The sequence below is a fragment of the Pomacea canaliculata genome, linkage group LG14 (genome assembly GCF_003073045.1).
Source record: "Pomacea canaliculata isolate SZHN2017 linkage group LG14, ASM307304v1, whole genome shotgun sequence".
NCBI lineage: Eukaryota > Metazoa > Mollusca > Gastropoda > Architaenioglossa > Ampullariidae > Pomacea > Pomacea canaliculata.
The window spans coordinates 2,013,400-2,025,023 of record NC_037603.1 but is presented as its reverse complement, the minus strand read 5'-3'; the positions used below and the strand labels follow the sequence as shown (position 1 = coordinate 2,025,023).

The following is an 11,624-nucleotide window of genomic DNA, read 5'->3' as shown; positions in this document are numbered from 1 at the left end:
AAATTGTAAGAGCATCTGCTTGTAAACCTGAAAAAAGAAACTGTTTTTACCACAAATATTGCACAATGTATGTTCAAGTGAAATTATTCCATCAGCTCCAGGACAAACAAGGAAAAAGAGTTATGTTTTGACCTTATTTAAGTTGACAGTAACTATTATGTCAACCTCATATCATTCAGTTTGATTAGACAAGGAAAATTATAGGTACAAATGTGTAAGTGGGTCGAAGGATCAGACTAAATATCTCCTCTAGGTAGCTACTTCTCTCAGATCCTGTTGTCACCTGTACAGGTTCCCCTCAAGGCTGCTGCTTGTCTCCACTACTGTTCATACTGTATACTAACAGTTGTCGAAGTACTATGGATAGGACCTTTCTTGCAAAATTTGCTGATGACACTGTCTTGCTGTCTCTTTTGTATGATAGGGAACAAGATCATAGTGGCGCTCTTCCTGACTTTGTTCACTGATGTGGTGAACACTTTCTCGTCTTTAATGCCTCAAAGACTAAGAAAATGATTTTTCGACTTTCAGACAAACAGGGCTCAGGCTGTCATCAGTATTATCCCTGATGATGCCATTGAGGTAGTCGACTCTTACAAATATCTAAGTACTTTCTTTGATAACTAGCTTAAGTTGGACATCAACACTGACATGATCCTCCATAAGAGCCAACCGGATCTGTACCTCCTATGGAAACTCAGATCTGTCAGTCCTTCATTGAATTCTCATCACTTTTTCTTTCATCTCTTGGTTCCACAGCCTCTCCCTAGGCAATAGGAACAGTCTTGTCTCCCTTGTTAATATCTGTTACAAGATCACCAGAACCAGGCAGAGGGCTTTGGCAGCCTTATGTCATCAGGAAATCCTCAGTAGGCATAGCACATCCTCACTATTTCTGATCATGTGTTGGCATGGTTGTTTTCACTCTTGCAGTTTGGCTGTAGGCATGCAATGCCTGTATACAGAATCAATCGTCACCTCAAATCATTCATTCCACGCACCATTCACTTGATAAACTCTTCTGACAGTCATCTCGTACTAGCCTGAGGTGGCCTGGGGTCACCCACTCTATCTGCTGTTGTGAGGAATGTGTGTGTGGAAGAGAGAATGCGGGCATGAAAGAGACACTGTTTCAACATGTACATTTATATTATCTTTTATATCATGTATATAAGATTGCTAGTAAGGGCACTATTTTGAATTGCCTCTGGGGATCAATAAAGTTGAATGAGGAATAAGTGCCTAGTATCAGCCACCAAAACTGATTACTATACACCAAGATTGATTACAGCGAGGGCCATAGGTTGTGCACAGATTCTCTGTGAAGAGCATTTTATGATCTTAAGCTGATTATATTAGTATTAGGAAATTATTTTTGGAATTAAAGACTGTAATTTATCCCTGAGTAAAAAAGGGATAAGAGAAAGAGGTAAAAATTTCTGTCACATTTTATTCAGATACACCTCATTAACATATTATCCCAGCTATCACATTAGTGCAGGCCTTTATATAGTAATCAGCATTGTGAAGTGTCCTGACCTATTTCTGTGTATGGTCATGGTTGAAGGAATGTGTTTCAAGGACTGAAAGCAAGTATTTACCTAGATTGTAGTTTTGTTGTTTTTTTTTAATTACTCCTCAAGGAGCACAGGGCTGCAACAACAGGTCACCAGCAGACCCGGTTTTGGGCAGTCCTCCTCAGTTGATTCTGACATCCTTTGCCTCATTCTCTACTGTTTTTTCTAAGTCATTTACCTAGATTTGGGGAAATAATATCTTTCCTAATCTTTATTCCATCAAAATGTAGCACCCTAGTAGTTCTTTAAATGATTTTCTAAAAATTATTATTGTTACTTTGTCATCTTTTCTAATTTCAGTTTATTAACAGAACCCATAATGCTAGCCATCTGTTTTGTTTTGCACCTCGGTCTGCGCACGTGTGTGTGCGTGTGAGAAAGAGAGAAAGAGACAGGGATTACTGCCACTACTCCTTGACATCCTACTTATTTATTCTGCTCACGTTCATTCACCTTTTATCATATTGTAGGCCCATGGCAAATCTTGTATGTCTGAGAGTGTGGGGTTCTTGTTATACAACACATCCCTAAGAAAGACAAGCTTAGACCTGAACACCTGGAAAAAAGTGACTAGCTTTTTGTAATGTGAGCACAAGAAGAGAGGTATAGTGTAAGATTTAAAGTTGACATGGACCACCGGCTTTGAATAGTGTCAACAGGGGAGCTTGTCTGATGGTTAACCAAATAGGGACGCAAGTGGAAGACCCATCCATAATTCAAGCCTCCTCCGACATGCTTGAATATAAGAAGCATGCCAGATAATGCCTTTGCCTTTAAGGCTCATTGAAAATATTTTTTCTGCAGAAATTGTGGAAAAAATAGACAAAGGAGTCATGAACAAAAGTGTCAGACCTAGTATTTGTGGAGTTTGGGGTAATATTTGGATACACACTAAAAGTTGGGTGAAAAAAAGGGATAAAAATTAGGGCTAATTAGGGAGGTAATCTTGCAACCCTGCAAAGGGAAGATTTTTGGTTGCATGTAGTACACATGTCTGCACATGTGCTTGTAGATGCATGCTTGCAAATCTTCCAAAAGCTTCACTTCTTTCAGCACTGTTGACATGGGTCTTATAAAGAGGCAGACATTGTAATGTGAGCCTTATAACTTATTTCTTTACGTAGGTAAAAATGCTTTGGTTAAAAAAAAAAAGAAGAGGTGCTCAGTAAGGCACTTCTTTGTGATTGGTTCTGGAAATATGATAATGGAAAGGGTCTCATATGCCAAAATAAATGTAGGGTGGGGAACAGCATTATCAAATGAAATTGCCTGGCCACATGAAGGGTGTGATTGGGAACCTTTGATGGGACATATTTGGGTGGATACTTACATGCATCTGGTTGTTCAGAACCAAGGCATTGTGACCAGCAGTTCTTATGGTTCAAATACTTAAAAGATATGCTGCAGAAAAATGCACATAGAACTAGCCTAGAAAAGTATCATTACGAGGTCAGTACAACACTTTTACAATGTTATGCATGTCTGATAATTTCTGATGGTAAAATGAAAAGGATGCATGCTAATCTTTGAGTTTTTCAACCAAGTTTATTTATTGTGCATGTAGTGAAACTGCATTTTGTAGTTAAATTTTGTCATTATGTCTCAAATAAGCCTCAGTTTCCAATGTGAGACATTGCTTTTGTGAGCACAAGTGAATGCCTTCATGCATATGCCTGTTCATGTATGTACCTGCATCCACAGTCCACACACCTGTCATTAAACAGCCACACAATATCCTTCAAATTGTCTTAAAATGCTCATAATCACTAATGATAGAGCTGGTGGGGTTCAAAGATTAGTGCAGAATGGCTCTGTGTAAAATAGATGCATGTGAATGTAATCTGTTTGGGTTTTTTTTTTTTTATTCTGAGCATTATTGTATTATAGGGTGGGGCTTTTTGTTTGTTTTGGTTTGCTGTTGTTGTCAGCAATAGTAGTTCTGGTTTTAATTGGAAAGACTGCAAATAAGAAGGTACAAAATTACATGAGCATTTATTTCCCTTTGTGAAGCATATAAGAATTTTGTCTTTTTTGGTAGGAAAGTCTGCAAGAGAATTTTTCTTTCTTTATTTTTTGCAGGGGAACAGGGGGAAAGATAGCGGCATTAGAACTCTATCCATAGACACAAGGTGCTAAAATTCTTTAAATGTTGCTGCACAGACCTGGGAAAGGTGGATAGAAAATCTAGTTAAGCTTGTATTGTCAGCCACAGGTGATTAAGCAATCTGAAATACTTGTCTGGTGTGATATTGTGTTTTGAAAGTGTTTTAAGTGACTACATGGGATCTATCATTGTATGCAATAAATAAATACTTTGGATCAAATTAGGAAAGAATCTTCTGCTCGTTTTGCCCTCACCACCAACCCATTTGTACTTTGTAATGGATGATGCCTTTAGCACCACCATTAACAGCCTTATCATCATTGTCTTTTCATCAAGGATTTACAATTGCCTCTTTAGACTATAATAAAAGTAAACAGGTGTCTTACAGTGCTGCTTTCTACCACACCACTAATCAGTAGTGCACTTATGCTTCTTATGTGTAATGTAACTTGATAGCAGAGACAGGAGAAGGAGAGTGTTAGTTACAGTCATATCCCCGAAGTGTATAATACGTTCATGGTCATATAATGAAAGCGCTGTTTAGAAAGAATGGGGTGAGACAGCAGTCATCTCAAGAAAGGTTTCAGGAACTGTTGCTTTTGTTTACCCAATAAGGCAGCCCAGCTTATGTTTGTTAGGAAAGACTACTCACTTTCTGCATACAGTCCAACAGAAATTCTCTTCTCAGTGCTGTTTTATTGTTTTATTGGCAGTGGCAGTGGTGTTGCTATAAACATGATGGTAGCATAATAAACAGATGTCTTCTTTCACAACTGCTGCCACCTTCTGCACAGAAAACATTCTTCATTAGCAATTTCAGCTATATTGTGTACACCCCAGTTAAAATAAGACAATACATACACAATATACAAACACTTTAAAACGCAGCAGTTTCAATATGTTGTGTAGTTACTGCCACAGACGCTCGCATGCTCTTAAATAAAGAATTGATCAATCACAATCATACACACAAGATGGAGGAAATTGAGTGCCTGGAAAAATCAGGGTCAGCCTTGTAAACAGGTGTCACATTCAGAGAGAGGTGTGTCCGAGCTGAGATACAAACCCATAACACCCAAATCTCCCCATCATGATGACAGGTGCTCAGGCCACCCACCAACCCACTAAAGTGAAAGGCTCTTGCTGTGGCTCATTTATATCTCACTTATGCCTATGCTACTGCAGTAATAAATACCGAATGGGATTACATGCAAAGGTAACATGCTGCATACTTATTTACAGGTAGAAGAAACAAGATACTAGCTCATGACAAGCTTCAGCTTATGTGAAAATGGAAATGTAAAAATTGTAATTGAAAGAAAGACTGTTTAAGCTATCTCAAAACACCTTGCAATGAAATGATAAGCTAGCAGGATATTGAGGGACTTAAAATGTAAGATTGATTAAGCTGACTGTTTGACCAGAGAAGGAAGTGTTAACACCTGCAAACTAAGCAAGTCAGAGGAAGTGTGTTGTTTGCTTAGCAAGTAACTGGAATTTTACCCACATGACTACCATTGTTCCTGGACTAATCAGACATGTTTAGTTTGATGTCAGGGGTGGTGGTGGTGGTGGTTTTTGGTCATTTTTTTTTCTTTGGAGGGTTGTAGTTCTTTCTGCATGGAGTCTCCATTGCAAGGGAGACGCATATTTCATAGAAATTACCTCTCTTATTAATTAATTCTTGTTGTACCTAGGTGGTACGTAAGCCATCCATTAGAGACCTCCATTTTTGTGTGTCAACAGCAAGTTGTTGCAGGTCAGTTTTGGCCCATTAGTTCTCTCTTTACTGACCTTTGCCATGTTTCTTTTGGCTAACCATATATCCTCTTACCATCAGTTGTCCAACGAACAGCTATTTTGGGTGGCAACTTGGTTTCATTCTGCATGCATGTGCACACACCCCTTAGCCATCTCTTTCTTCTTTTCTGGATTATGGATGCTATATTTCTGCAGCTGGCTATAATGAAGATTTCTTTGTTGGTAATTGTGTTTTGCCAGAATATCATGTAGATTTTCCTCAGACGTTTGGCTGGAAGGTCTCTGGTTTTTGTCTGATTTTTAACAATATCTACCAGTTTTTACTCCCATAGAGTAAGACTTAGAGTCCTAGAGGAGCAGTGAATCACTTTGTCTGGTCTCTACCCCACATCCTGTCTGACATGGATGACACAGTGAGGACCTAGTGCTCTGTCAGCATAGCTCTAAGATCATTGAGACATACAAGACCCTGATCATGGCAAGATGATAATCCAACAGTGGCATTGTTCTTCTTGAGCTATCTTAAATTAGTAATACTTTTTTCAAAATCTCTTTCTTAGTATAAGTTTGTGACCTATAATAAAATATACTCATTCACCTCCACGTTCTTGGGACACTATTCCAAGCTGCAAAAGGGCATAAGGGGTGCCATAAAATGTTTTCCTGCCAGGCAAAACCTAATTGATAGTTTAAAATCATGAGAGGTAGTGTTTGGTTATTGATCTACTGCACTGGTTTTTACTGGACTAAATACCTGGTTTTAACTTATTGCCTGAATGTCTGGTCGTTAGGAAAATTTACAGACCAGTTTAAAAAAATCAGGCAGAGAAATTTTTGAGTTTGGCATGAGAAAAAAGTGAGACTTATTAGAACCAGTGTGGAAAGGGTTTAGTTTTCCATGAAGCATTGATACCAGCTGAAACAACCAGAAATTTGTTGGTTGGAAAGTGCGGGATGCCACAGAATTGTGCAAATGCAGCTGCCCTAGACAAATACCATTATGAGGTCAGTACAGTCACAAATAAGAGTTTTTACTTAAATTTACCTCTGCCTACTTCTTATGCTAACATAAATGCTATCCACTTTTTGTGCTAATAGTATAGCAGATTTTTTTTTCCTTTTACGTGTAAGGAAACTGATTTCAGTGTGTGCAACATAGTGAATGTGTTGCTCCCTAGTGACTGTGTGCTTCTAGAACAGGGGTGGGCAATTAATTTTCCCAAGGGGCCGTATGAGAAATTGGGATGGTTTTAGAGGGCCGGACTAATATAGTTAACTCAGTTTTACCCAATACTGTATATATAGTATATATACTATCCTTCGCCAGCGGGCGGGCCGGATCTGGCCCGCGGGCCGGCCTTTGCCCAGGTCTGTTCTAGAAGCTACAGCAATAGCAAAAGAACAAACTTAAAAATGGAAAATGTCACAGTTGCTTTGAAAAAAAACATGGATTCCCTTAAATAGTTATATTTGAAACTGGCCATGAACTGGTAAACAAACATGTTTTTAAGTGAAAGGTGATAAAGTATATTGATGTGGACAAAATATGTAGTTTTTATGCAGGAATGAAAACAGTGTTGGTGGTTGCAAATCATTTCATGATCTAGGTATAGCTGAAAAGGGAATAATAGTAAATCAGTATCAAGTTTACAAACAAGTATGGGCATAAGTACTCCATCTTGTTGCTGTTGTTCATTTGGTGTTTTTGCTAAGAATCTTCTTGTATACCATGGTTTTAGCAGTGGAACATCCTCATAATTTCTACACCTTCTGAGACATGGTAGGTAAATATTTGGACTTTAAATGGATATTGGTGCATGTGCACCCTCAAAAGGTTCTGCAGCTCAGGGCAGGTAGTTTCATCATGCTGGTGCACATGAGTACAAAGTACACATGAACTTCATCAAATGGTCCCATCTGTGAATTGCTGTTTTGAGGACACTAGGATTTTTCAGGTCAGGCTAAACTCACTAACACAGATACTACAATATCTGCCACTGTCAAACACTCCAGATTAAGTTTAGGTGGAGGTAACATTTACCTCAGTATAGCAGAAGAATATCATGCAGTAAAAGTATTTCAAAGGTGTAACGTAATCAGATCCAGATAGGAATGACGCAGATCAAGTGTGGACTTCTGTGCAAGTGAGACTGGTACCTGACATTTTTATGGCTGGATCGTTGTACATTATGAGGCCTTTTTCGGTGGTCAAGAGCTGCATAGTGCGTTGACTGATGTTATCATGGTGTATAAAGAAGCTGCTTTGGTGACAAATCTCTACTTCATATGGCAGGTAGGAAACACAGTATGGCCCATTCTGTCATCTGACATTATGTTTGGTAGAACATGGAATGGAGAGGTGCCTTCATGCACTTATACATGCGTGCTTGCTTGTGTGTGTGAAATAAAGATAACACGTAGTGATGTACATATCAGCATATATGTTTGAGATTAAATTGCGTAGTAAACTTTTACAGGATGTCTATAATTTCTGAAAACTACTGTTACCAGTTTGCATCCTGTTCATTGTTGTAGTAGGTCTGACGTGGTTACTATTGTGAATGTGTCACCTTGATCATTGTTTTAGATATTTGCATTGTGGCATTTAGTTGTGCTGACACTTTCTTGAGGCTAGATAAAGGTCTGTTAAATGGGTTATGTGTTTCAAGTCTGTTGACTTCAGAATACCATACTCTCAAAGGTGTCAGTGTTCCTGCATTGTAAGCAGTTGTGGGAATAACAGAAAAACAGATGGCTTTGAAAACACAGTGTAGAGGTCTTTATCACTGTATGTGTGTTGCTACATGCACATTCAAGTGTGTGAAATATGGATGTCAGTAATGTATGTATCATCATGTATGTATGTCTGTGTTTGTGTGCATGCATATCCCTGTGGTGATGAAAACAGCAGCAATTTTTATTCCATTCTCTAGACTATCAGACACCTGTAAACTCTAGAGAAAATGCACAAGAAGAATTTACAGAAGGAGTGCTTTTGATTAAAGCCCTTCCTCAACAGCTATTGCATAATTGTACGCTTATCCATTTGTGTGAGACAGAGAAGACAACTATTTTGCTTATCTGAAGCCCATGTGCATCCATGCATGTGTTTATGTCTGTAAGTGAGAAAGAGTGTTTTAGCCTTGGTAACAGCTGTGGATGTCACAGATGAGTTGTGCATAAGTGGTACACATAAAGTAACTTTTAGGTATCAAAAAGGTGACCTTTTCTTGAGAGGACAGTTTTCATCAGGCATTTGTTTGATGTATTTTCAGAAATGTATGAAACATGAGCAGCCAGAAATAAGAACCATACATGTGGGACACAATGTATGTTCCTCCATAACTGGAGAGGAAGTTTATATTCCACACAAGTACCCTCACAACCGAGTTGTATCATCACAGGTATGAGGAATATGAGTGTCTTTTTCTAGCACTTAAGCTGGAACTGTGTCGTGAAAAAAAAATTTGAACTAGATGAATGCATGTCATACACTTAAAGTTGCTAAAAAAAACAAACATTATTTTGTTCTAGCATTTTATTCTGGTGTTACCATGATTAGTGTTGATTATGATAATCCTCATTGCTGGCTTCTGGACTTTTTTTAGGGTTTGAAGGACCTTTAGTTTATTTTTTGCCTTTTAAAAATAAACATTTTCATTATCAGCATCTCATTTTGTCAACCTTTTCCTTCATTGATGTCCTTGAAATTACCTCAAAGTCTATTCACTATGATATTCTATATTGGCTGTGAATAGTTCTTCATCTCTTTTCCTTGCATCATTTAAATGTTCCTAAGCTTGTTTCTTATCCTACCATTATTACAAATAAAAATTTTGTAAAATAGTTTCATAGATGACTTATCCCAGTCCTAATTCACTTGTTCTGCTGCTGAATGTAATAAACCCAGGCCAATATTCAGTTTAGTTCAGTGAATCTTTGTCATCCATTCTATGTCAGAAGAACAGAACTTTGTCTTCATTGAGACTTCCACCAATAATAATAGTAACTATACCACAGTGTTGTTGATGAATACTTCTCCCATCAACATTAGAACCATCCAATTCAACTTAGAATATTTTACAGGACATCATTCCATTGGACAAAAATGCCTTTTATCCCTGTAACATGATTGTTTTTCTTTTATGTTTTTCAGTATACCCTTCTAACTTTTCTCCCTAAAAACCTCTTTAGTCAGTTTCGACGTATCGCCAACTTCTATTTTTTGGTTGTTGGAATCATTCAGGTAAGACAGCATGGACCATGGTGTGTGTCTGTTTAGTATAATATGTGCATTATGATTTGCTTTTCCAAGAAAGGGTGCTTTATAAATACTTCAATTATTTTATTATTAAATATTTAAAATTTAGTAGTTTTAATTATTATGTTTTATATATTATTAAACCTTATTTTTCTTTTATCTCAGAAGTCTCAAATACCATGCTTGTATGCATTGTATATAAAACAGAATTTCATAATTTTATCCATTCTTATGTCTATGAGATTTTATGTCTAATTTTTATTTTAATTTGGCACTTGACATAATATTTCTCTCATATTCGTACTTCTCTATTTATTAAGAAATGAACACATTGCTTCATCTGAAAAGCTTTGCTTTGTTGTCCATGAAACAAAGGCCACATTAAAAACCTTAACTGCTTTATAAGAGAGAGTGTGCCTTTTTTTTCAGTTGATTATTGACACACCAGTCACCCCCATTGCCACAATCCTGCCATTAACCTTTGTCATCACAGTAACTGCAATAAAACAGGTGAGCAAACAGCAGCTAAGGCCACTGCTATGCTGTATAATTTAACCTGAATCAGTCAACTTTGTGCAAGCAGGGCTTCTGCTAGGGCTAAATTCTTTGGGGTCCCAGGGACACCTTCAGATTTTTAAGGGGTCCCTGTTCTTCGCCCAACTTTGAAGGGGACCCCATTGACGAAAATTCAAGGGGTCCTCCGAACTTTTAATGTGTACTGTATGCAATTTTTTGCGTAAGCAGAAGCCCTGTGCAAGGATTGGGTCACAGGCCATGCTTTTAATGTTGTTTCTTTGCTTATCAGGGTTATGAGGACTGGTTGCGACATAAAGCCGATAAAGAAATCAACTACAGAAATGCCACTGTCGTTGAGAAAGGTCATCTCAAAGACTGCAGATCAATGGACATCAAGGTGAGCAGTTTAATAGTTTATGGGGAGTGTGGAAGATGCTCGCTTTATGTATGTATAAATACAAGATGCATTGGATACTGGCTTAGAATAACTCAACTCCCTTCGAACCATCTATCCAGGAAAGCATTAGTAATGTTAGAAAAGTTACTTCAAAATAATAAAACAGCTCAGCTGAATCATATGATGATAACACTCTTCAAATTTGGTTTTGGCATTGTTTGGGAAAATCAAGGTGTTGAGAATGTAAAACTGTTTTTAAGGTAGTTTAAACTGAGGCTTATAGATCGTTATGAACAGGACTGGAACAATAAACTCGGCAGTGGCTCATGTTTTTCTGCATACTCTTCTTTTAAGATAGCTTTTCGCTTAGTCCATATCTCTCTGGCCTCAGAAATATAGGCTTTAGAGACACCTTAAGGTGCGGACACACGAGAAGCCAAAAGCGGCTTCGCAAGCTTGGCTTTCGAAGCAGCGCTTTTCCAAGCCCGCTTGCGGGCTGCTTGATAAGCCGGCTTGGGGGGGGCCGCTGGTCACACACACGAACGCTGTTTCGGTCTTAAATTGTTTGTGCCTATATTTAAGCCTTCTCGAGTCCCATAGCTCGCTATGGGAGTTAATTAATTCGATCAAATGAACGGTCTGGTCCTCGCTGAGGTTCGCCAGAGGCCCTGTTGCTTTCACAGCCATGTGGAAACGAGTGGAAAAGTAGAACAGGTTCTAAAGCGCGAAGCAGGCCGCAAGCTAAAGCCAAGCAGGCTTACGAAGCCGTTTGGGGATAGCTTGCAGTGTTGGTCACACGGCAAGCAGGAAAAACAGGGTTGCTTCGGAAAAGTTTCGTGCTTTTGGCTTCTCGTGTGCCCGCCGCTTAAGTCAGATTTAAATTAGGCATAACGAACTTTAAGTGTCACAAATATAGGTACTTTAAACTACAGTTCTCTATGCAGTGTCCTTTTTTGTTACTGTGATGAGACTGAAGTTCAGTTTGTACTTGTTTGTCCCAAGTCCAGA

The 11,624-nt window shown here is 38.3% G+C and overlaps 1 protein-coding gene across 10 annotated transcripts in view; it reads left to right on the top strand.

Annotated features, from left to right (window-relative positions):
* The window catches only part of LOC112555912 (probable phospholipid-transporting ATPase IF), a 42,168-nt gene that overhangs the window by 1,510 nt on the left and 29,034 nt on the right, over positions 1–11,624 (top strand). For 5 of the 10 annotated variants that reach the window (XM_025224494.1, XM_025224493.1, XM_025224492.1 and 2 more), the window contains exons 1-5: positions 7,385–7,735; positions 8,718–8,846; positions 9,599–9,688; positions 10,133–10,213; positions 10,509–10,616. In XM_025224494.1, the coding sequence (XP_025080279.1) occupies positions 7,685–7,735; positions 8,718–8,846; positions 9,599–9,688; positions 10,133–10,213; positions 10,509–10,616 (459 nt within the window). In that variant the 5' untranslated portion in view covers positions 7,385–7,684. Of the gene's footprint in view, positions 1–2,836; positions 3,027–7,384; positions 7,736–8,717; positions 8,847–9,598; positions 9,689–10,132; positions 10,214–10,508; positions 10,617–11,624 lie in introns of those variants that run through there. The other 5 variants (XM_025224490.1, XM_025224496.1, XM_025224487.1 and 2 more) reach the window with 4 other exon arrangements.